This window comes from Cordyceps militaris (assembly GCF_000225605.1).
Source record: "Cordyceps militaris CM01 unplaced genomic scaffold CCM_S00002, whole genome shotgun sequence".
In the NCBI taxonomy this organism is placed as follows: Eukaryota; Fungi; Ascomycota; class Sordariomycetes; order Hypocreales; family Cordycipitaceae; genus Cordyceps; species Cordyceps militaris.
Genome location: NW_006271970.1, coordinates 2,913,665 through 2,936,954, shown reverse-complemented (window position 1 = coordinate 2,936,954; position 23,290 = coordinate 2,913,665). Strand labels below are relative to the sequence as shown.

Below are 23,290 nucleotides of genomic sequence, written 5' to 3'. Positions count from 1 at the left end.
TCAAAAAAAGCATCTCCCATTACTAGGTAGCTAAGCCAACCTATATTAAAACTTTCCATCTAACCAACGATACAGCCGTGGCCCGATACTCGTCATCTAGCCATGTGTCGATATAGAATCCAAAAACAGAAACAGAGGCTTGGGTACTATACAATTTTCGCCAAGATACCCGAGAGGAGTTGCGAACAATCCCATTACAACCACATCGTCGTCGCGTCGTTTCTCAATGAGAAAGCCCCTTACAGAGCAAGAGCGGCGGCAACGGCAGCGAGAATACCGGCAGGGGCGTAGAGAGCGGCAGCACCGGTGGGAACGGTCACATGGGTGCTGGTGGGAGTGACGCCGCCAGTGCCGGTAGCAGTGGCCTTGCTCGAGGTTTGAGTAGCAGTGACGCTGCCAGTGCCAGTCTTGGTGGCGCTGCCGGTGCCGGTGGCAGTGCTGGTGGCAGAGCCAGAGGGGCCTGCGGGAGAGGACGCGGCAGACGACGCAGAAGAGGATGCGGCAGACGACGCGGCAGACGAGGAAGAACCGCTGTTGCCCGAGTTCTGGCAGTCCTTGTACGAATCCTCAGCCTTCTGGAGGACGGCAGTCAGCTGGCCAGCGAGCGACGCGGCAATGGCCTGAGCGCTCTCGGGCACCTTCTTGGTGACGGTGTCAATGAGGCTCTTGGAGTTTTCCGAGATGGAAGCGATCTGGTCCTGGACAGTCTTGCACTCGCCAGCCTTCTCGACCTCGGACTTGCGCGCGGTAAGAGAGTCGGTGAGGGCAGTGCCGGACTTGGTCAGGCTGGTGACGGCGGTGCCAAGCTCAACAGCATCGTTGATGGTCAGATCGGGGCCGGCCTCGACCTTGGTCTTGCCATCCTTGAGGTCCGCGACGAGCTGATCGGCGGCCTTGACAAGGTCGGTCTTGTCACCCTTGTAGGCATCGGCAGCAGTCTTGACGGCGTCAAGGTCGGTCCCGATGGTGGACATGACAGCTTTGACTACGGTAGCGTCGCGGGCTACCATGGCAGCGGTGGCAGTGCTGACCAAGGCGAGAGTGATGAACTTCATTTTGGCGGTGTTGATGGAAGACTGCGTCTGAAAATGGAGAATTTGCAAGTAACGAGTGTTCTGTAGACTCAAAGCGAAGGTGAGTGATAGTTATTAGGGATGGGGAGAGAAGCAGAAACAAAACCAAGAAAGGGGAGAGAGCCAACGATTATATAGGAAAACAAAAAAGACGACTTGGTTAGTGGAGGTAGGTGTGGTGACATTGGCGTCTGGTCCGAGGGGGGTGTACTGAGCAACCTACAAAGTATAAATGGCAACTACTTGAGGAAGGTATCCAGCAGAAGTCAGTCAGTTGGTACCTCGAATGGGGAAGGGAAGGGCGTGTGGCCTGTGAAAGAGCTTATTACCGAGGCAGGCGATTCGATTGTAAGACGACTTATAACAAAGGAGTGGAGAAGTTCTCGACATTTGGGAGAGAGCCTGCAGCCAAGCCTCCGTGGGAATGTACATAGTTGTCAGCCATCCTGGAGGAGTGGCGGCAGCGACATGACCAGGTTCTGCTATGTACGCCGCCGCATGTTGTATGTACATGTATGTACACAGGGGTGAGGGGAGAGGAGCAGTCCGTGTCCGTGTCCATCCGCGTACTCGATCTATTCGCCTCCAACAAAGGTGCGTGTGGGGAGCCACGGCCAAAAGGCCAGCTCTTGGTGTCGACGCCGAGCATTTGGCTTGACGCCACTGTAGGCAAAGTAGTTTCTTGGCCGGACGAGGCTCAGAAGAAGCTCACCGTGGGATATGGCGCGCTGCAAAAAAAGTCAGTTGTTGGCACGTCAGTTCGGCGCCTTCACCATCCAGTTAGCTGTCCCTGTTTAAGAAGCCAACGCCATCACGTGGCCAAGAAGCTTCCCATCGCTTGGTTGACTGCTCCTCAAGGCAACTAGCAAGCTACAAGCTACGAGCTACGAGCTACGAGCCTCAAGTTTCGTGTCCTCTGCTCTCCCAATAATATTGCATGGTGGCATGATGTATGACACGACGACAAGGTACCCCAGCCCTCTCCGCAAAAGCTGTCTTCTTTCTGTCTTGGGCACCTCCACACTTGCCCCTTGGTTTCTGTCTCCCCCGCGCATTGATTGTGTGATTAGCTCATGGTTGGTGTGGGTTGGTCATTGGTGGGCAAGTGCCCATTTCATGGAGTCGAGGCACAGACGTCGACCGATTGCTGGCCGACGTCGAACTCGCGGTACCAATAGAATCAGAATTGGTTGCCGTGGCCGACCAAAGGAGTCGGGCGCGCCCGCTTCATGCATCCTTCGCGCAGCCCACTCGGCGTTTCCTGATGAACAGGCACCGCAGCAAGGCAGGAGGACTAGGCTCAGAGTGACGAGCGTACACAACAAAGCAGTTGGCAGCCTAGCAATGCCATGTCGGCCAGCTTGCTTTTTACCGCAAAGTAGTGGCAACAGTAGAAGGAGTCTCCACTTGCGCAATACGGACTGCTCGTTTGAGAAATTTCCCTTCTTGTGTCTTTGCCACACCTACAAGCTGGCCAAATCGAGACACAACTCCGGGGGTGGATTCCCAAGCCAGCCAGTCGTGCTTGCCTTGCCAATACGTAACTACCTGGTGCGGGCTATTAGCATGTGAGCGGGAAGTGCTGAAGTGTTTCCTACTTTGCTACATAGATGAGAGGTTGCTAGTACGAGCGATCAAGTCACACACTTCCGTAACATATTGTCGATACATTGCACGGCGCGTATTCGGCTCACTATGTTGCCAACGTGGCAAGAAGAGTGAGATTCATGGAGATGGTTCTTCTTCAAACTATTGGCGCAAACTCTATCCACTTAGTATTATTAGGCGGTTCCCAATGTGGACAGCTTCGCGGCCCGAGTCTTACTGCTATGCTAGCGAAGGTCTATTGTGCCAGCCAACTTATTCCCCCTTATTTATTGATCCATCACTAGCCGCTCATTAAGCTTATGGGGCGCATGGACTCTTGGTCCTTGAGCTTCAGGAACAAGACGTGATGCCGTGAACCCAACCGGGTCAACCAATATTACTGGAGATCTATGCCGATCTATCATGTCGTTTGTGCCATGACAAGCAACGAAGCGGGATCGTCCAGTAGCAGGTACTTAATTTCCCAGGCTGAGCGAGCTTGTTGTCTTCGTGGCGGAATAGTGCCGACCGTACGAAGGTATCCGCCTGCGTGCGCGCCTGCTTCTCAACTCGACTCCCATCTGGCTCTAACCATTGGTAGGGGCTCTAACCATTGGTAGGAAGTTATGTACTAGGGGGACACGCTGGATGGTGTGACCCCGTCGCTGTGTGGGTGTCTTCTGCACCTGTTCAAGTGACAATCAGGTAGTCCGTAGGTACAGGCCCACGTCACAGAAAGAGTACGTACTCAACCCTCCAAGCAGATAGTTCCTATTTTTATAACTACATTGCCGAAACCAGTTCCTACCCCGCAGAACAAATGGCAAAATGCTCAAGACGGAATGAACACGACAATCCATAAACCAACTAGGAGTACAGATTAGAGATTGAGTGTATATTCTCAGCGCGGAGGTCTCTTCCAACTTGGAAGGAGCAATGTCGTTGTCGTTGTCGCTGTTCCCGACGTTGGGCTTGAAATTTTTCTCGATGCAACCATCCTTCCGAGAGAGTAGGAGAGAGTAGGTGTAACTACTTGTCACTTCTTCCTATGTTGTCCATTGCTACATAGTTGCGCCACCTGTGAGGCTCCCACAAGTAATGAAAACTTGGGCGCATAACTAACCTGATTTGCCGTGGCGTCGAATGTACATACACTTGAGATGGATAGAGGACATGGGGAGAGCACTGTTCTTCCCCGCGCAAACCCCGGAGCACTGTCCTGCTTCAGGGATTATCCGCTCTTAGCCGGCCACAGAAACAAGCCATCCGAAGCCAGGGCGCAAAAAATGTGAAAAAAGGTCTAGCTGGGGATTATCCACCTGCAGGGCCGACCCAATCATCCGACCGTACTGACCGACACGGACCTTCAACGGCCAATTGTGTGGAGATGACTGTCAGTTGTTAATCTTACCAACTTGCGGGGAAGGAGGAGAGGGCGGAGTCGAATCCTGCAAAGGGCCATCTCTGCCAATTGAGTGCGGGAGCGCTGTCGCGTGGAAATTACCTTCCGACTCCTACTTCGTGCCTGGCCCCGAGAGTTCCATCCTCGAATGGACGATGGCAGCGCCCCTCCCGTCCTAACTAATAAAGATCTTGCAAGGAGGCTCATGCAGAATTCGAGCCGCCAACAAATAAGACCCGAATCATAACTTGTTCCCCGGGCGGCTCTGTTGGGCGAATGTGAGGATGGTTCTTTGATCGATCTGGCGGCGTCCCTCCCTCGATACGGCGGCCTTGTTCTTTTTTTTCCCCCAATTTCCCAGTTCCTCAGAATAGACTGTGTCACATGTTTTTAGGGTGAAGATTTCGAAGCGAGGCATTTGCATCGAGAGAGCGCCCGTCACTCAGTTCCCCTCGGCCGTAATGTTTTGTCCCGTGTCCGCCGCCTGGCACAAGTGCCGGCCCAGAGCACTCTAGTTATACATAGCAAGCAGGTGGCGTGCATTATGACACGGCCTCTAGACTGGGCATGTCGCGGAATAGTCTATGATCAAAACTCTATTCCAAACTCCCGACACGGCAAATGACCCCTGGACAGAGTCAAATGGGTAGTGTTGTGAGCACAAAGTTTTTCAGAACAAATGTATTGCTGCGTCCACCCCTAACTATTCTAAAACGGCGTGATGGCATAATTACATAGTTACCCAAGGATGTGCTAGCCAACCAACTCTGTCCCAATACAATTACATAACAAGTCTGTCTTTGTGAAAGGCTATCCATCTTTGGCTACGAAGTCAACCACACAAGGCTCGGCGCTACCTCTTTCACATTGGATCCTCTCATGCGCCCCCATGCAGAAAACATGCAACACCCTGTAGGGTGGACTGACAAAAGCCTACCATATATTAGCAAGTTATGAGATGACCTCTAGAGGCCAGACCTCAGCCTGCTCCAACACCCTGCAGTCAATAGATGGGCGCTACTGCGCTATAATACGAGATGCATTAATATTAATACTTGGCCAGCATATTACACTAGTGAGCTGGGATGGAAAACATTGCAAGACCAGGAATCGCTTTGCACCTCAGCTGTGGCGTGCTCGCTAACTAGTAAGAGTCAAGCTGTCAGCTGCACCTACAAGGAATTACTGAGTAACTAATTTGTACAGATTGTCAAGGCAGCGAGATGGGGCGCCGTGTTTCCGCCGCGCCGGGGTCAAGTCCAGACCGAATGCCTTGTTGCAAGGACTTTAAATTCAGGCCACATTGGTACTTGCGGCGTTGCTCAAGACTTGTTTCCTGGTGAATATCAGTGGTTCCTTGTTTTTCGTCGTGTTTGTTTCTGGGAGAGTTTGCAGCCTCCAATTTGCCAATCCACACAGGACGACTCTCTGGTGTAAGTGACGGAAGCCGATTCGCACTGCTGAGTCCGAACTGAATGAGACTCGGGGCAAGCGGACAGTGCTCTGAGTCCATTACATGGCGGCTGGTTCAGAATCGCACGGAGCTGTAACTCAATAATGTGTCGCAGGCCCAAGACATCAAATTCGTCTTCAAGACAAGACATTCGGGCTGGAGACTCCGTAGTTTACATCGCGTAAATAATACAGTAAGCGAGATGCTCAATCGGCAGAAGTCTGGCTACACCAGGTACAGACACATTGCCTCAACTCCTAGCCATTTCAGGTCAGGGCGCGAGAGCCTACAAAATGTTCCGTGTAGGTGATGTCACCTCTGAGGGGGGTTGGGAAGGAGAGCAGAGCAGAGCACATAGTGTATTTGACAGCTTTGGGCGCTGTAAAGAAACCGTCCGGAACATCCACTCTTGATTCTTTCTTCCAGTTTATATGCATCATTGAGTTATTGGCTTCACTTCACTTGCGCTGGATGCTGGAACTTTGCTTGTGAAGCAATATGATTCGTGCCCTGTATCCTGACTTGCAGGGACAGGATACCTCTCTGCACCGAGTCTTTTCTACGATTCTTAAAACTCGAACCTCGATTACTGCAACTGTGTACGTGATTAGCAATAACCACCTATTCATCTTCGCTGCAACTCTTTTTCGTCTTTGTCGTAACCTACACTCTCTGGCGTCGGGATGGTGGCGGGTATTCCACTCAATGTGGTGAGGCGATCGTTTCGTAGGGTCGTCCGTGTTGGATCTTTAGTCAGAACTACTTTCCTAGGACCATAATGCTCTCTTCCCTTTGGCCATTTATGTGTTTCTGCGGGTTCGTCTCTGCCATGCTCGGAGTCCACTTACTAGCGAGCAAACAGCGAGCTACGACTGGGCTGTTTCATTCATCGTGAACAATTCAGAGTTTTTTTTTATTCTTTCTAAGCTAACATCGTCATTTTCGTCAGGCCAACTTGCACCAGACAATTATTACCAGTTGTTCGAAATGATGGCCAGCATCGTGACTCTTACACGTGATGATGGCCTTTTGACGTCAGCCCCTCTCTGTCCCGCCAAGCATTGCAGGCTGCAAGATAAAGCTCCCTCTCCAACAAGCTACACAGCATCACCATCCCCGCCGAATTCCAAAGAAAAGAAGAGGAAAAGAAGCAAATCGCATTCTTAAATCAAAAACCGAGGGGAAGCTGCACAAAATCCCGCCGCAGCGCCACCATGGCCGAGCTCCTGCCCCTCCCCGCCGCGTTCAAGATCCCCGAGATCAGCCGCTTCATCAACCGTGCCAACCAGCTGCGCGCCGTCAAGCCCGCCGTTGCCTACTGGTGCGAGTACCACGCCGTCAACCAGATTGTCGGCAAGAGCCTGCACACGACCGATGACGACTGCTTCAACTTTACGCGGACGCTGATTGAGCGCCTCGAGGCGACCAAGGCCGAGCGCGCCGACGACGATGCCATCACCGACAACACGGCGGGGCAGGCGTACGTGGAGATGTTTGCCCAGGAGACGTTTGATCGCGCCGAGAGGACCATGCGCGCCGACAAGGTGACGAGGTACGCAACACACAAATCGCTGGGAACTGCATTGCTCCCCAGCTGCCGGTCCGGACACAACCGGGGGAGGAGGAAAGCTAACAGTTGCACCTCTTGCAAAAAGACAAACCGCCGACACGTTTGACGCCGCCGCCACCTTTTTCGACTTGACCCGGGAATGGGGCACCCCAGAGGCGGACACGCTGCAAAAGATCAAGTTCGCCAAGTGGAACGCCGCGCGCATCCTCAAGGCCATTCGTCAGGGCCTTGACCCCAACGAGTCCAATCCAAAAGCCCCCGAGCCCGAACCCGAAGATCCGGCCGAGGTCGAGCTTGACCCTACATCGCAGGAGCTAGCGAGCATCGGGCCATCTGCGCAGCCAGTGTCTTTAGAGGAGGTCCCTGATGCAGGCGAGCCCTTCTTCCCCTCGGTCCCTTTCACGACCGCGACCGCTGCGGACACAAGTGGCTTTCCCTCAGCAGCACCGGCTGCAACGACACCCGAGCCGCCGTTTGTCCCCTCTCCAATCGCCACGCCACCTCCCCAGTCAGCGGAGAATCTGCAACCTACGCCACCTACCGCGCCGAACTCCTCGAGGCAGCAGGTACCTCCTCAGCCTTCGCCTCAGTTCCCGACCAAGATAACCCCCGAGCATATACCTCTGCCCGAGCCTCTTCCCGTCCAACCGAGAGAACCACCTCCACCAGCTATGTCATGGCCGACAGCCTCCCTACCAGCTCCTGTGACAGCCCCGAATCCAGCGAACCCAGTGCCGACTCCTGCTGTGCATGCACCCGCGACGAATATACCCCAAAAGGACCTCAACCAAGCCCAAAAGCACGCCAAATGGGCGATCTCAGCTCTGAACTTTGACGATGTGCCCACGGCGGTGAAAGAATTGCGAAACGCGCTGGCCATGCTGGGTGCTCAGTAGCAGGACTACCATTCGTATAAATCAAGACAAATCACAAGATACAAACGACTGTAGCGGAGCGGAGCCTGGAGTTTAGGTTCTTGATGATCCTAGCCGACGATAACTTATGGTACATATATTTGACTAAACCGACCCTAACCCTATAAAGAAACGTGCGCCGCAAAGGTCCTACTGTATTTGTATATGTACTGTATGTATATGCCCGAAATTCAGATACTCCATCATAAATCATCGTGAGTTGGGCTTTTCTTTGCTCATCTCACAGTAGTAAGCGCCATTACCATAAAAGTGAAGCAGTGGAGAACTCTGGATCCTCTACGCAACAGCAACAAAGCTTTGTGCTGTGAAACCAGTAATGGGAACACTATCCAGGTATCGGTTTGGGACGCCGTTCTTCATGGGCGGCTCCTCATCTTCGGGCGCACCAAACCATCCACGATCAGGGCCCCAAGTTATGACCTTATCTGAGGCAGTGGCGATGGTGAAGAGGGATCGCATCATGGCGCCTCTCTTTTGCACACTTTCGTATGCGTCGAATTCAATGGTCCGAACCGATGGCAAGCCTTTCAACGTGTTGGCCAGAAGTTGGCGACTAAATTCCTCGTAAAAGCCATCCGCGCGGCGAAAATTGTTAAAAATATTGTCACTCGGGTCCACTTCGACATAGACTGCTAGAGTATGGACGTGGATGCAGTCTTGCAGCCCGAGAGCAGCATTGACGACCCATCCCGCGGGCGGCGCGCTCCAGCCTGGTCCGAGGCGCATCTCGATCTTTGTCAGGCATCGTCGCTGTCTAGCGGAAAGACGAGCCAGTAGAGGCTTCTTTGTCTTGAAGTACCGGCCGGGGGTCGTGGGGAAGAGCCGGAACGTCCGAGTGCTGTAGAGGAAGTGTGTCGCTTCGTTGCTGATAAGCCTGCACGTCCTCATCAGACCCAGCCGTTTATGAATTCTCTTATGATTCTCCCGCGTCAAGTCTAGAACTTCAGTAATGTCGGCAAAGAAGTGTTCATAGATCTTGATTCGCAACTCCGATGGCAACGACAGAATCGGAAATTTCTTTTCGGGTGTTTTTGGCTTCGGTTTCTGAAATGCGCGAAGAGGTGTGTCTAGCGTCAAAGATGCGATTGAGCCAATGATCTCCTCAGTCTCTGTTGCTGAGCCAGATGCGAGGGATGAATATGCCTTCCCTCGCTCCGTTGGCGTTTGAGTCTGCGTCTGCGTCGCTTGGTTGCTCCTCTGCGCCGTAGACGAGCGCCTGATAGATTTCCGAGGCATTGTTGGGATTTGAAATGATGACTAGCCTCAGAAAGCACGAATGCGTGTCTGTTGGCAGCGTGGAGTTGTAATTTGTATCGTCGCGGAGGTGGGTGGCAAATTTGTTATCTCCGTAGTATAGATTAGAAAGCGGTTTCGATTTGGAGAGACTGCGAGGCCGTATGCAGGTGTTATCAAGCTCGAAGACTTCTGTGAAATCAACACGACAGCGTCTGATTAGTAGGAAATGGCTCTAATAGAGTGCTGCGCGGAGGGTGGTGCCATGATGCCGCAGATGAGTGTCATTCCGAGAACCACCCTCTAAACTGTAATACGAGCGGCCATTGCGCCGAATCGGACAGAGAGCGAGAGGGGCCGTAGCACGGTAGGAGGGCACAGTTGCGGAACGACGGGAACTTGAAGGAGCGAGAAACACTGTTAACAGAGGCAGCCGTGATCGAGGAAGATGTCTCGTGCTGGTGTGGTGAGGGGAGGGACTTGCAATCGGTGTCGGGGCGAACGGAAACCGGAGACAGGCACGGAGCGCTTTTGCAGGTGATTGCTTGTAAAGACTTGCAGGGTACTAGCCTATTACTGTAGGTGGTACAGGGGCTGTAGGTACCTGTAGTAGCCGGCGCTATAAAATACTACAGGGAACAGCCCGCTGAACAGCGCCATCGCCCACTGAGCCGCCTGTGACCTCCGCCTATCCGGGTCTCGGTCAAATGAAAGTTCCGGACACCACAAAGTCCTGGCGTCACCTGCCAGGATGGCTCGATGAGGTCAGCCAGGAAATTTTTGGTGGACAAGGAGGCCAGCCAGCTAGCTCCAACGCCTTGTCCTGAGAGTTTTTATCTCGTGTGCGATTTGTACAGTTCTCATCCAATACGAAAGACTTTTCCCACGGCAGCTGGTGTGAAGGCGCAAACTTGTCGCCCTCCTTCACGTCTCGCCGCGCCGCAATTGATTTGAACCAACGCCGCCCCAACATGCTGTCGAGGCTCGTCCTGGCGCCCCGTGTGGGCATGGCCAGCCTGGCCCGACAAGCCGCCACTGCTGCCCCCGGCGTGCGCACCCGCGCGGCCGCGGTTGCGCCGTCGTCGACGCTGCTCGCTAGACCCTACTCGCAAAAGAACAACAAAAAGCCTGCCTCCAAAGCCAAGGACGACGCCGCCCCGGCCGAGGAGGCCCCGTCATCGCGCAAGCCGACCGAAGCTTCGTCGTCGCAGCAGCAGCAGCAGCAGCAGCAGCCCAAGGATGCGTCCGCCGAGACCGAGTCCTCAGCCGAGTCCGCCCATGAGCCTGAGCAAATACCCTTCCACAAGCTGCCCGACCTGACGCAGGGTATCCCCTCGACGTTTGCGCAGGAAATGGCCGAAAAGGCCGGGCAGAAGCCGTCGTCGTACCTGCAGACCATGGAGCAAGAAGAGAGCTCCACGTCGCGCGAACGACGCGACCCTTATGATTCGTACGAGTCGACGCACCAGCTCAATCGCCGAAAATATACACGCGCCGCGCTGGCTCTCGCCGCCATCGGAGGCGCCGCGACCCTCATCTACACAGGCCGCAATTGGGAGGACTCGATCGACGTCGACCGTCACCCCGATGCGCCGAATGGCTGGGGCATTGGCCTGTGGTGGAACCGAGTCAAGGCGCGCACGACCGAGTCCGTCACATACTACCAGGAGCCGGCCTTTGATAAGCTGCTGCCCGACCCTCAGCCATACTTTGCCCGCCCGTACACTCTGTGCTTGAGCCTGGACGAGCTCCTCGTCCATAGCGAATGGTCGCGCGAGTATGGCTGGCGAGTCGCCAAGCGTCCGGGCCTGGACTACTTCCTCCTCTACCTCTCCCAGTACTATGAGCTGGTCCTCTTCACTACGGCCTCGAGCGTCATGGCTGAAAACGTGCTGCAGAAGTTGGACCCTCACCATATTGTCATGTGGAGGCTTTACCGTGAGGCCACCAAGTTTGAAGATGGCGAAATCGTCAAGGTACGTATTGTTCAATCCTGCACACACTCTACACCCCACTAACATGACCTGATCCAGGATCTCTCCTACCTCAACCGCGACCTGAGCAAGGTCATCATGATCGACACGGACGCCAAGCTCGTGCGCAAGCAGCCCGAAAACGCCATCATCATCCCTCCTTGGAAGGGCGGCCCCGACGACCGCGGCCTCGTCAACCTGATCCCCTTCCTCGAGTACATCCACACCATGGAGTACGACGACGTCCGCCGCGTCATCAAGTCCTTTGAGGGCAAGGACATTCCCGTCGAGTTTGCGCGCCGCGAGGCCCTCATGCGCCGCGAGTTTGAGAAGCGCAACAAGTCGGCCCGCAAGCCCGCCGTCTCGGGCATGGGCGCCCTCGGCAACATGCTCGGCCTCAAATCGAGCAACATGAGCTTGATGCAGGCCGAGGGCGAGCAGAGCGCCAGCGAGGCCTTTGCCCAGGGCAAGATGCTGCAGGACATTGCGCGCGAGCGCGGCCAGCGCAACTACGAGTTCATGGCGCAGAATATCCGCGAAAACGGCGAAAAGTGGCTCCAGGAGGAAAAGGAAATGATGGAAAAGGCCCAGCAAGAGGCCATGACCAATATGATGGGCTCCTTTGGCGGCTGGTTCGGCGTCGCAAAGCCCGCGGACAGCGCCGCGGCCGCCTCTGACGCCAAGAAATAAAAAAGGACAAAAAAAAACACACAAACTCCCTACTCTTTCTCTCTCCGTCTTCATCGGCGAGCTCACCACGATACAAGAGGAGGGCAACTTGCATCGTGTGCTACCATGAACGGAATAATTTTAAACGACAAACTTCGCTATTTCTCCCTACCCTCGCGGTCTCCATCGCGGTCTTCACCAAACGAAACTATGCCGCCTTTTTTGTACTTTTATCAAGACCGCAAATCACACATCACATCAACTAGAGAAAATGGGGAGAGCTGGCTACATATGTGGCAGCAGCAGCTATGTCTTAGTATCACCCAGGGTTGCATGGGCAGGGCAGGATATGTCCTTTACATAGAGTCAGCATTTATTCAGTCAGTCTTTCGTGCTGGGCGCCTTTTGTCGACAAAGTAGCAGTCAAGTTGAACACACGGGGAAAAGAAAAACATCAAATGTACGAGGTGCAGATGTAATTGTATACTACAGGTGTATTAAGAAATGATTGTTCAAGACAGCTTCATAGGGATATGCGCCCAGATTTGTGACCCGTCGCCCCGATGCGGCGTCATGCCATTACTTCTCATATGGTTGTTTACCAGATTGTCTACCTCCGATGAGACAACGCTCACAGTTGGGGTCAGTGATGCATTGGAAGTAGCTGCATGAGTCATTAGCAGGGAAGCTCTAGTTGTCATTCGGAGTACATACGCATCGCTACTTTTGTCCTTGATCTGTGAACAATCGCACGAAGCAGAGCATGACGGGGTCGGCTTGGTCGAAGACGTCGTGGTCGAGTTCTTCCAGAATGTTGTGGGCTCGGGAACAGGATCGGGCAACGGAGGGAATGGGATTCCACAACCAGCACACTCAGGCTGCTGGAGACAGTTTTCATATCTATATGGATTAACAAGGTATATCGCGTGAAATTGTGGAAAGGACTTACGTATCAGGATATCCGTACTTTGGCTCGCACGTACAATACGACGGACACGTTGGCGGGGCTGTTGGGACAGGCGCTGTGCTTCCAGTCGTATCTGCGGTTGTCTGAGTTGGAAGAGTCGAGGTTGTGGTCTTGTGTGTAGAAGTCTGTACACGGGTTGTTCTTGTTGTAGGGTCCTGCGTGATAGTCAGAGTCAAGGTGGACATCGCCGTAACCGTAATCAACTCTGTTGTGGTGGCAGTCGGAGATGGTACAACGACAGTTTTGATGGTGCCGTCAAATGTAACCGAGTAGGTGCCTGGAGCGACGGTTTCAAGTCCGTAAATTGAAGATGCTGGGGGTGCAGGCGTTGCATCGGGTGAAGTGCACGCAGCACAATTCGGATTTGAGATGCACTGGAAATACCTAAACACGGGGTGAGTGGTTAAAGATCTATATTGAGCTTTGAGCACCAGGAGTACATACTCATTACTACCGTCGTCTTTGAATCGGGAACAATCACATTCGCCGTATGACACGCAGGCTACAGCGTCAGGGTTGGTGCTGCCTGTCTGACCAGATGCTTTGCAGACAATCTTGCTGATACATTGCGCATATCTTGTAGATTGAAAAGCACACGTTAGATTCTTTCGTCCTTGACATTTCGAAGTGATGAACTTACCCAGCCTCCGCTCCCGGATGATCAAGACACCATCCGATGGCAAGTTGGGCAAATTCCACAGCCAGGGCGCCATGAGAGTATAGCAGGGCTGGCGCCAGCACGTTGAGTGAGAATCTATGCATTGTAATGATAAAATAGGAATGTGTATATGAGATATGACGGGTCGTGATGTGTTTTGTTGTGAAGCCAGGTAGGGCTGTATGCTTCGGGGCAAAGGTCTTCGGGGTCGTGCTGGTCCTTATATGCAAGATGAAGAAACCATTTGCAGCTCTGATTTATATAATTATTTGTATCCAAGCAACAACTTGGTTTGGCTTGCACCTGCAGTGTCCGTCATCGGCCGCAGAGCGACTTCCTCCATCACCAGGTGAGACCGGACGGAGAACGGCATGTAGCTCCGAAAACCAAGATACACCTGCCATATTCATCCTTGGAGCGATTTAACGGGTGGTTCGATGAGAGCAAGCAGAAACAAACGCGCTTCCTGGGGGATCTGGGATACAACCTACCGAGTATGTGGCACTTGACCAAGCAACAAATAGCAACCGACGCTTTCACGTTGCACCGCCTTCAATCAAGGACGGTTACCGACCCAAATTGCTAGGCGATGCATCAAATGAACTTTTCGACCAGGTACATTACTAGGTACTGCGCGCAGAAATGTATTGTTTTAGTTCCATGACGCAATGACCGTCAGATTCAGGGGACAGCAGGAAGTTTACTCCATGCTTTGCGTAGTTCCTAGGACGCGTAACATAACAGGAGCGTTTGGTGTTTTGCATAAGCGTACTGAATAGCCTCGTGACGTCGTCAATCTTGATTGATAGCAGCTAGAGTAGTTTGCCCAAGATGATAATACGACGCAAGTGTTTGCCCTGTTTGCCCATTGAGTTTTGAGTACACAGCACCCAGTCTATTTCGGAATTCAGGCGCACATCCTAGAATGTCCGTCAAGCGCAGGGCAACGCTGGCGACTGCTCGCCAGAGGACCAATTAATGCTATCGCTCAATTAATCTATATGCTTATGTATGTGTAACTTTTCCAATCATATTCATTGGCCCGGGTCGGGTCTGCTCTTCTCTTGTGCCTTGTCATCGTGTAAAGGCTTGTGACACAGCTTCGCTTTTGCCTCTGCCCAGTAAGCGAGGATCTGATTCCGAACCCACTTCTCGGTAACTTCATAATACCCATCAACATCTACACCATTCGCGCTCAGTATGACGGCTACCGCGTAGGAAGTGGCGCAAGCAATAGTTCCAAATAGTAGGAAGTGGGTGAGCCACCAAAAGTGTTGGGAACCGAGCGGGCAGTCGATATATTCGTGCTCCCACTCCCAAGTGTCAAAGTTGAACCACATGCTCAAGAGACCGGCATTGCCGCCAAAATCACCCATCATACTGCGTACGGTGATTTCTCGACGACCTGGCAGGCCAGGAATCGAGGGAAAGTCCAACATTTTGGCGTCTTTCCAAAGTACTGTTTCCCAAGATCGCTCGTAGGAATTTGTTCCGTTCGTCTGATTCATGAAATGGTACGTGTCACAGCCTTCGTGGTCATGACCATTCATCACCAAGCCTCTGCGTCCCAGCCCATTAGCAGGAGCATTCGTATCTCCACTAACACCAAATATGCCTTCTAGCAGGCCCTTGCTAGCATCGTCGCTTAGCAAGTATTGCTCTTTCAAGCCACCGCCATCAGCTTGGCTGTGGAAGTCAAAGAATGGGGCATCAACACAAATGCCTGCAGGCTTGTACATTGGAATGTGTGTGAGGATGAGAGTGAAATGTCCTTCAAAATCCACGGCAGCTGATGTTCCAATGACAGAGTTAATAAACTTGTAGGTCTCGTCCTGTAGCGGTACTGATTTGGCGGGGGTGTCCAGATTCATGTCGTTGAGGACAACTATCCGTATTTCGGGCGCCAAACGTTTGGAGTCTGGATTCGTTTCTTCGTTGAGGATGGTCGCATTATGCTCTGGGTCGGTGACGGGAAGCTCGAATCGCAGTTCATAATTGGCCTTGCCAAAGATGCGTTCAAATCTCTCGAGGCGCTCCTCGGTCAAGTCTCCAGCGTAACCAATGTCATGGTTGCCGGCGACGTTGATGATGCGCTTCTTCCAAATATCTTCTTCAGGTGAGCCATTTAGGAACCCAGTGAGGTTGTATTGCTCGGCCGGAAACATGGCCACCTCGTCTGGGACGCGCTCTCCGCCCTTGAATGTCCTGTTCCAAAACCGGTCGCCTCGTCGTTCGAATTCGTCATCCTCGATCCACTGACTCCCCAGCAGATCACCCAAGACACTCACATGCGTCGGCTGCGTCCACCAATGCAATGTTCTATAGATGTGGGCGAGGTAGAAGTCGTTGCCGAGAAGGTCAAAGACCTTGCGCGCGGACTCGAAAATGTTTGGTATGTCATCGAAGAAGATGTCGACGAGGTCGTGAATGGACCATCGAATACGCTCTTTGAGAGATGGGTGCCATGTTTGAAACGTCAGCTGCTTAAACAGCAGAGGAACATGTGGCATGAATCCCGCGTAGGCGAGGGGGACGGAGGTGTCGCCTTCGAGCTGGGGGTCGCCGAGGGCAAGTAGTCGAAAGGGAGCTTGCTTCGTGGGGAAGTTGGACAGTGACTCCTCGTCAGCAAAGGGCCAATGGAGCTTCTTCGTCCCCTCGAATGCTTCGGTTGCGTTTCGCGACGGTAGGGGGAACGCGCATTGCCCGAAGAATGGGTAAAAATAAAGGTAGATCGAACAAGCCAGCGTCAAAGGCACCAGCAGGCCTAGGCCATTGCGCAACCTCGACGCAACCAACATGTAGCCGGCTGCATGTATGAACGAGCAAAAGTATGGTCAGCACAGCTGGCCAGGTTGAAGAAGCGAAAGGGTCGGTGGTTAAGGAAAGTCTAATAAATTGATTTGGGGGTGGAATAACTTTCGCAAGGGAAAGGGGTAGGCATGTGAGGGCATCGCCGCTATCGATTGCCATATTTCAGCTTAGTCATGCAACGCGACCTCGGCTCTACTGTAAACTATCAACGGCGCGTTGCTGTGTTGCAATCCAGTTCCTTGTTATCGGAGAATGTCCTCCCATCTGCCATTTTACAATCAGGTCCCTTGACTGGTTCTTGGTTGTAAAGATGTTGTGTCTGCGCGGTAGAAAGACTGGGTCTCAGTCTTTGTCGTGTCACGCTCTGAATCAGGACCGCGGCTGGCTTACCCGGGACCAAGAGAAAAGGGTTCCTCAGCGGTCGTAAGTTCACTAGAAGATACCTCTAGGTTATTAAGGGCGTCTTCCCCGGGGATAAATCAGAACATATCCGCCATCCCAGTGTTCCGGTGTAATGCGCAGTCGTGGCAAGTTTACAAATGCGAATGACGATGTTGGCAGGTGACCAACGGACTAAACTCGGGCAACGTCAGACACGCCACTACAGAGCCGTGATCGGACGTTGCTCCGCGGCCTGGGGAATTTACATATTAATAAAGCCCGGAAATTGATGCTTATTTTCTATCACCACTCCATCATCTCCGAGTGACATCATAGCTCCTGCTCGTACAATTCTTCATCCTCGGTCGGCCACTCCACTTGAAAGACGACGTCATCCGGGTCGTCGCCGTCATCCTGCACCATGAAAGCTACAAGGCTGTTATTCTTTAGGCCACATTTTGTAGGCGCAAATCCCTCATCCGGCCCAACATTGATACGTTTCCAGCCATGGGAAGGATCATCGTGCTTATTCAAGAGGCCATAGACAAACTTGGGCTGTGCGGGGATCACTGTTGTCGTGGGCGGCTCGAGACTGGTTGTGAGCCCCCGAGGATAGCGCTCGTGTAGAATGCTGGCAAGTTCACTGCTGATATGCGAAAATGGAGCTTGCGAATCAACGAAGAGGTAAATCGTGTGCACACCATGCCTGAAGCGCACCGAGAGGTGCGAGTCGTCTATCTCCGTCTGCGCCTACGTTAGCGGAAGGCGGCGTAAGAATTTGTCAAAGACCTAAAATCTACGTACCATGACGCACAAGTGAAGCAGGGTCGAGTTGAGGTTTTTTTCCTGGTTTCAGAAGAGATAACCGGGATCTTTTTAACGCTGATACTGTTGGTGTGTGCAGAAGATTTGACCCGCGTTGATAGATGTCACGAAATCACGTGCTTCCGCGCAAATCTCACACTTGCTCGCAAAGCTTCTGACAGTGACCCAAGTGTTTGCAAGGAAAGGAGCACATTATTAATTGGCCCTGTACAGCCCACAAAAGCTTACAAGCTATTAAGCTGAACATCGTTCAACGGTTGTCCCCTAACAAAGGGGCCATTTCGTGACACTGGGGTCATATTGTCGCAGTCAAGGTTCTCGAGACACGACTCCGGTACCGCTCTGCAAGTGGTGCCATCGGGTGCGTTGGGAACGAAACAGCGCCATCACTCACTCACCAGGAAAAGGGGAAATCAACAAATCGGAAGATACGTGGTCTACGAAAGGCAGGAAGACCAATGATGGCGGCCGATACAGTGACCAGGCGTGATGCATTTACATCTTTGTCCCGAGATGGTCAGGCAGGACAGAAGACAACGGCCACGGCCGCGGCAACACAATCACCGCCAGAGTTGCTGCCCGTGTCCTCGGACGCAATGCGCCTGTCTATGCTCGCACCGACACGACTCCTGCTTGGAACACTTTCGTCGACCATGATTGGGTTCATGTTGGGTGGATTCCAGGGAGGGCAGATGGCGCAGCTACGATTCCGGGCGGAGCATGCTCACAAAATGCCAGACACGACGACGGGCTGGTACTTTTACCACAAGTCGAAAAACTACCATGCGATGCAAGGCGGCATCCGCGAGGGATTCCGAATGGCGGCCAAGACGGGATTTTGGAGCTTTGCGGCACTCAGCTTGGAGACAACGGTCGACCGCATGCGCGGAAAGAGTGACATGCTGTCGACGATAGTAGCGACGGTGTCGGTGGCGGGGATGTTTTCATTAACACGTAAGTTATTCGTCTGCTTTGGCGCCACCTGGTCATGGGATTAAAAAAAAGGCACCTGGCATTGGGTGGGGGGCGCATGTGAGATGATGATTTGCAGCAACGACAAACATGCTAATACTTTCTTGTTTATCATCAGATCGATTCTCGCTATCGGCAGCAGCGCGTACCGCACGATACGGGTTTTTGTTTGGGATCATGTACGGGGGCGTGCAAGATGTGTCGGCGCTCGCCCGTGGGCGTCGGGTTGGCTATGTGGATGCCATTCGACGTCTGACCAATCGGACCTCCGTCCCGGGCGTCCGCGAGGGCTCCGGGCTGGGGCCGAGCTCAGCTGCGTCTTGTTAACTAGGTCCGAGATCCCCATCGCCTACATCGGCGCACAAAGCTCCCAAAGCGGATGGTTTCTCACACCTGTTGCATGCTTTGCCGCCTAGCGGCCTCCACTTTCAGGTCACCTGGCCCAAAAGGTCGGAAAGCAAAGGCAAAAGACCAAAACTCCAAGGCCGGAGTTCACGATAGTTCGAGTTTTCTGCTGGGCGTGCTCCTAGGCCGGCCCCCTCCCCTTCCGCACCACAATTTCTCGGGCGACACATACCTGCTATAGGCCCTCGGTTAGGAACCAAAGCGACCCTATTTTCCTTGGCATTTGCTTGTTTGTTTCTATAACCTGTATGATAAATGAAGGCGGTCCAGGGTATATCTTCACATAATATCCGCAACTTCTTTTCTTTTTTTTTAATTATTCAAGCCTTCTCCTCTGTCGCTATTACAAGCCGAGATTGCTTATGCATGCCTGGGTAGGGCGAAACGCCACCGCATCCTGCTGGAATTGCGACTTGTGACTACCGTGTCCGTACGAATGAACACGTAGTAGGGAAGGCTTGGAGCTGTTGTTGCGAGCGTTAGGTAACACGAATGATCTAACAGCGGAAAGAAAAAGAAAAAGAAAAACAAGGCGACCCGCCAGTAAAAGTTTTCTCACGAGCGAACAAAGAGACGTGGCTGCATGTGGGAGGCGGTTCATGATGGTTACACTTGGCCTACCTGGTAAATTATTAACTAATAATAACTACATAGTGGACGCCAAAGTGCCTCTGAAAAATCACCAACGCGTAATCACAGCCATAGCAAGTTGTAGCGCCGACATCAGAGACGTTTAATATTTTCGTACGGACGGACGAATTACGGATAGTGAGTCGAATACAGCTATGTAAAGACATCAATGGGAGGCGACCAGGACAAGGATAAAAATAGTGAAACCGGATTCTGGTATCATCTACGGAGTACTGAGCTTAATAACTTGCTTATTTTTTTCCAACTTGTCATTACCCCGTAAGCAATGCAGTTTGAGGCAACACACAGTTGGCCTCGGCCCTGGTTGTGAGACAGTGATTTTGTTGGCAAAAAGGCGTGGGGGGGGGGGGGGGGGGAGCTAAACTACTTTAGAAGGCGTCGGAAGGGGTGTCCGTGATGGAACGATGGCATGAGACGCACGGTGTGCGCTTCGGGGCTGCCTCTCATGGGTTGGGGAAAATGAGACAGCGATGCAAGCCATCTGCCGATGCTAGGCTTCTGATTCGCAGATTCACAGAAGTGAGCGAGTTGCGACGACTTCTGAGAAAAGATGGCTGACATGTTTGCTTGCCCGCATATCTATCGTTGCCGCGGGTTGTTTTTCATCGCTGGCGGGCGGAGCGCAGGGAGGCCAGTAGTTATTATCGAGAACCACTGCACGGCTACGACGGGCTTCACTGCCAAGGAAAACAGACTCGGACATGCAGCAGCGGACGGGACACCGCAAGAGACCGCCAGCCACCTTGCCACCGTCAAGCCTCCCTCCACCTTGTCGGAGACGGCATGGGCCCCGAAAACACCGTATCGGACGTGTTCCAGCAACCAGGAGATAAGCCTTTTCTCAATGCACCCCCAAAACTCGGAGACCCATTGCGACGGCTACACGCGGGACGGCCAGTTGGGTGATGGACTGGACTGGTTGTGCCAATTCAACGGCCATGACGCGCACAAAAAAGAACAAGAGGAAGGGAACTGGACTTGAGGAGGGGGCCATTTCCACCATTCACACTGTTGTTCCCCAATGGTGGTGTGTGATGATGCTTCATCAGTCCAACCATGCATAGCCGCGCTGCGATGGCAGCAAAAACAAAAAGCCTCCACGTGAGCAAACCCAGGCGTTCCAGGCGTCTTCTAGCCCGCTCGGGCGACGCCACACACCCCCGGAGCCTGTCGCCAATCAATCTCACCCCCCCCTGTCCTGTACTATTTTGCGTCGGTCGCGAATACTATTTAGCATGCCTGGACAAGAGATGCAAGGGCCTAGGCTGTTCTTCTGACACATATTACTCCCACCAAAGCTCGAGCCCGCGGACTGGCCTCCCCGGCGTTATCGGAATCCTGGGGACGTCGCATGGCTTCCTTGGATCCTGGCTATCTCGAACCCGAGATTAGCTCCTCCCCTCTGATTCAATCATCTTGCGGAGTTGCCGGGGTTCTTTGGCTTCTTTGTGCTACATACATACATACGTGTGTGAGGGTGTAACTGGGCGTAGTAGATCAGGAACAGACTCTGTCAGCGGCGTCGCAAAAGGACTAGCCAAAGGAAGAGGGTGGCGTGCGAGCAAAGAAGAAAAAAAGTGTGTAATAATAATAGTTACACGGCGAATTGGTAATACTGGAGAAAAAGGGAACCCATTGTCCCCGTGGTCACGATGTCTGTTTTTTGCTGGGCCGATAATGGGGCAACTTGCTGCCATGTCCGTCTTCGCCGGCCGGGTCGCTCGTCCGCGTTTCGCGCTCGCTCTTAGTCGGCGCCTGCCCAGTCATGCCCACCCCCCGGACCATCGTGAGTCGTACACCACAACCAAATCATATAAGAAACAGATAGCCCTCCCTCCCACCACCGTGCTCCCGTCCCTCCTTCCTTTTTCCTCCTTCATCGATAACTACTTTATTTCCATTCGTGCCTGAGCTAACATCTCATCTCAAACTCGATTCGCCACCAACTCTTTCACAACCACAATCGTCAAACACACCCCCCTTGCCATAAGTCGCCCCGGACCACCCTTCCGAAGCCACCCACCACCACACCAAAAACGTGCTGTTGAGGCCATCTCCAACTCGAAAGCATCCTTCTTCCAACTCAACAAATACAAAGAGTGCAATGCCCTCCGCCCCTGCACGCGGGCTTGCCTGCCTGCCTCTGCACCGAGCACTGCCTTCTGTAGTCTCTTCCGTCCGCGTCTTGTCGCCAGCATGCGTCGGCTTCAATCATAGGAGCCGCCTCTCGGCCAACATCCAGCGCCGTTCCATCCACAACTCTGAGCGCATGGCCATTAGCTCCTCGGACCGTCGAACCAACACTCTTGCCGAGCTGCCCGCCGTCGACCCTACCACTCAACCACCCAGCTCTGAACCCAAGAGCGCTCCTCTGTCGGTTCTGCCGCTGGCCATGATTCTCCGCTCCCTCCTCACAACAGTCGTCTCTTCTTCCCCCTTTCTCCTCCCGCCTTCGCTCCGCATCATGTCTCTTCTCGCCAACACCCAAAACCCCATCCTTAACCCCGACAAGAACCCCCTTCTTCGCTTCTTCCTCAAGAAGACCTTCTACGCCCAATTCTGTGCTGGCGAGAAACCCGCCGAAGTCCAGGCTACCGTCGCTCGCCTCAAGAACATTGGCTTCAGCGGCGTCATTCTCGGTTATGCCAAAGAGGTTGTCCTGACCGAGGACCAGGCCAAAGCTGTTGCCGCCGTGGATCAAGGAAAGGAGACTGCTGCCGACATTGCCAACGAGATCGACCCTTGGGCTCTTGGTACCCTCGAGACTGTCACCCTCGCTGAGCCCGGTGACTACGTCGCCCTCAAGTTCACTGGTGCCGGCCGCCTAGCCCTGTATCAGCTTTCGCAGAACAGCGAGCCTTCCCCCTACCTGTACAAGTCTATTGACGCCATCTGCGCTCTGGCTCAGCAGCGCGGTGTTCGTCTTCTCTTCGACGCTGAACAGGATGCACTTCAGGATGGCATCGACAACTGGACCATGACCTTTGCCCGCAAGTACAACACTTCTCCCGAGACTGCTACCGTCTATGGCACCTACCAGACGTACAAGAAGAAGACCCCCGCCGTTATCTCGCGCCACCTGGCCGAGGCGAAGGAGGGTGGCTTCAGCCTCGGTGTCAAGCTGGTTCGTGGCGCCTACCTTAACTCTGACCCCCGCCACTGCTTCTGGGAGAGTCAGGAGGGTACCGATGCCTGCTTCAACAGTATTGCGGCTGGTGTCCTCACCCGCCAGTGGGGGCCCATGATTGAGGGCAAAGGTGAATTCCCCGACGCCCACGTGGTTCTTGCCACTCACAACGTCGAATCTGTCCGCCGTGCCCGCGCCATCTGCGACGCTGGCGGTGCCAAATCGGGCGTTGCCTTTGCCCAGCTTCAGGGCATGGCTGATGAGGTCAGCTGCGAGCTTGTCGAGGCTGGCAACGCTAACAGGGCCTCCGACCTTCCCGTCTTCAAGTACCTTGTCTGGGGAAGCACCGGCGAGTGCATGAAGTACCTACTACGACGTGCGAACGAAAACAAGGACGCCGTCGGTCGCACACGCAGCGGTCGCGATGCCATGTGGGCTGAACTTGTTCGCCGATGCAAGGCTACTTTTAGTCTTGCTTAAATGATCCGGCAAGGGCCGTTGATTATTTGTCTTGTTTGCATATACTCTGCGCATTAATGCCGACTGTCGCATATCATAGCGCTGTTTTTTATTTGCTTTCACCATGGTTTCAGGAGTT

General features: G+C 53.3%; 11 protein-coding genes across 11 annotated transcripts; 5 read left to right on the top strand and 6 right to left on the bottom strand.

Moving 5' to 3' along the window:
* Positions 1-239: 239 nt before the first annotated feature.
* CCM_02852 (cell wall serine-threonine-rich galactomannoprotein Mp1) lies at positions 240-1,055 on the bottom strand (the record flags this gene model as incomplete). Its single annotated transcript, XM_006668004.1, has 1 exon — positions 240-1,055. One exon carries the CDS (start codon positions 1,053-1,055, stop codon positions 240-242), a length of 816 nt encoding a protein of 271 aa, XP_006668067.1.
* A 502-nt stretch (positions 1,056-1,557) lies between these two features.
* Positions 1,558-2,382, top strand: CCM_02851 (uncharacterized protein; the record flags this gene model as incomplete). Its single annotated transcript, XM_006668003.1, has 3 exons — positions 1,558-1,576; positions 1,599-1,667; positions 2,144-2,382. The coding sequence occupies 3 exons, from the start codon at positions 1,558-1,560 to the stop codon at positions 2,380-2,382; spliced, it is 327 nt and encodes a 108-aa protein (XP_006668066.1).
* Positions 2,383-5,272: 2,890 nt separating this feature from the next.
* CCM_02850 (uncharacterized protein) lies at positions 5,273-5,575 on the bottom strand (the record flags this gene model as incomplete). The annotated part of the gene is made up of 1 exon (XM_006668002.1): positions 5,273-5,575. One exon carries the CDS (start codon positions 5,573-5,575, stop codon positions 5,273-5,275), a length of 303 nt encoding a protein of 100 aa, XP_006668065.1.
* A 1,154-nt stretch (positions 5,576-6,729) lies between these two features.
* On the top strand, positions 6,730-7,981 carry CCM_02849 (uncharacterized protein; the record flags this gene model as incomplete). Its single annotated transcript, XM_006668001.1, has 2 exons — positions 6,730-7,067; positions 7,171-7,981. The coding sequence occupies 2 exons, from the start codon at positions 6,730-6,732 to the stop codon at positions 7,979-7,981; spliced, it is 1,149 nt and encodes a 382-aa protein (XP_006668064.1).
* Positions 7,982-8,296: 315 nt separating this feature from the next.
* Positions 8,297-9,256, bottom strand: CCM_02848 (uncharacterized protein; the record flags this gene model as incomplete). Its single annotated transcript, XM_006668000.1, has 1 exon — positions 8,297-9,256. One exon carries the CDS (start codon positions 9,254-9,256, stop codon positions 8,297-8,299), a length of 960 nt encoding a protein of 319 aa, XP_006668063.1.
* A 968-nt stretch (positions 9,257-10,224) lies between these two features.
* On the top strand, positions 10,225-11,916 carry CCM_02847 (import inner membrane translocase subunit tim-50; the record flags this gene model as incomplete). The annotated part of the gene is made up of 2 exons (XM_006667999.1): positions 10,225-11,229; positions 11,287-11,916. The coding sequence occupies 2 exons, from the start codon at positions 10,225-10,227 to the stop codon at positions 11,914-11,916; spliced, it is 1,635 nt and encodes a 544-aa protein (XP_006668062.1).
* Positions 11,917-12,349: 433 nt separating this feature from the next.
* CCM_02846 (uncharacterized protein) lies at positions 12,350-13,624 on the bottom strand (the record flags this gene model as incomplete). Its single annotated transcript, XM_006667998.1, has 6 exons — positions 12,350-12,381; positions 12,531-12,559; positions 12,610-12,795; positions 12,845-13,246; positions 13,307-13,420; positions 13,503-13,624. 6 exons carry the CDS (start codon positions 13,622-13,624, stop codon positions 12,350-12,352), a joined length of 885 nt encoding a protein of 294 aa, XP_006668061.1.
* A 930-nt stretch (positions 13,625-14,554) lies between these two features.
* On the bottom strand, positions 14,555-16,318 carry CCM_02845 (uncharacterized protein; the record flags this gene model as incomplete). Its single annotated transcript, XM_006667997.1, has 1 exon — positions 14,555-16,318. One exon carries the CDS (start codon positions 16,316-16,318, stop codon positions 14,555-14,557), a length of 1,764 nt encoding a protein of 587 aa, XP_006668060.1.
* Positions 16,319-17,042: 724 nt separating this feature from the next.
* On the bottom strand, positions 17,043-17,730 carry CCM_02844 (uncharacterized protein; the record flags this gene model as incomplete). Its single annotated transcript, XM_006667996.1, has 3 exons — positions 17,043-17,462; positions 17,517-17,558; positions 17,677-17,730. 3 exons carry the CDS (start codon positions 17,728-17,730, stop codon positions 17,043-17,045), a joined length of 516 nt encoding a protein of 171 aa, XP_006668059.1.
* A 403-nt stretch (positions 17,731-18,133) lies between these two features.
* On the top strand, positions 18,134-18,836 carry CCM_02843 (uncharacterized protein; the record flags this gene model as incomplete). Its single annotated transcript, XM_006667995.1, has 2 exons — positions 18,134-18,491; positions 18,652-18,836. 2 exons carry the CDS (start codon positions 18,134-18,136, stop codon positions 18,834-18,836), a joined length of 543 nt encoding a protein of 180 aa, XP_006668058.1.
* A 2,833-nt stretch (positions 18,837-21,669) lies between these two features.
* On the top strand, positions 21,670-23,172 carry CCM_02842 (proline oxidase PrnD; the record flags this gene model as incomplete). The annotated part of the gene is made up of 1 exon (XM_006667994.1): positions 21,670-23,172. One exon carries the CDS (start codon positions 21,670-21,672, stop codon positions 23,170-23,172), a length of 1,503 nt encoding a protein of 500 aa, XP_006668057.1.
* Positions 23,173-23,290: the final 118 nt, after the last annotated feature.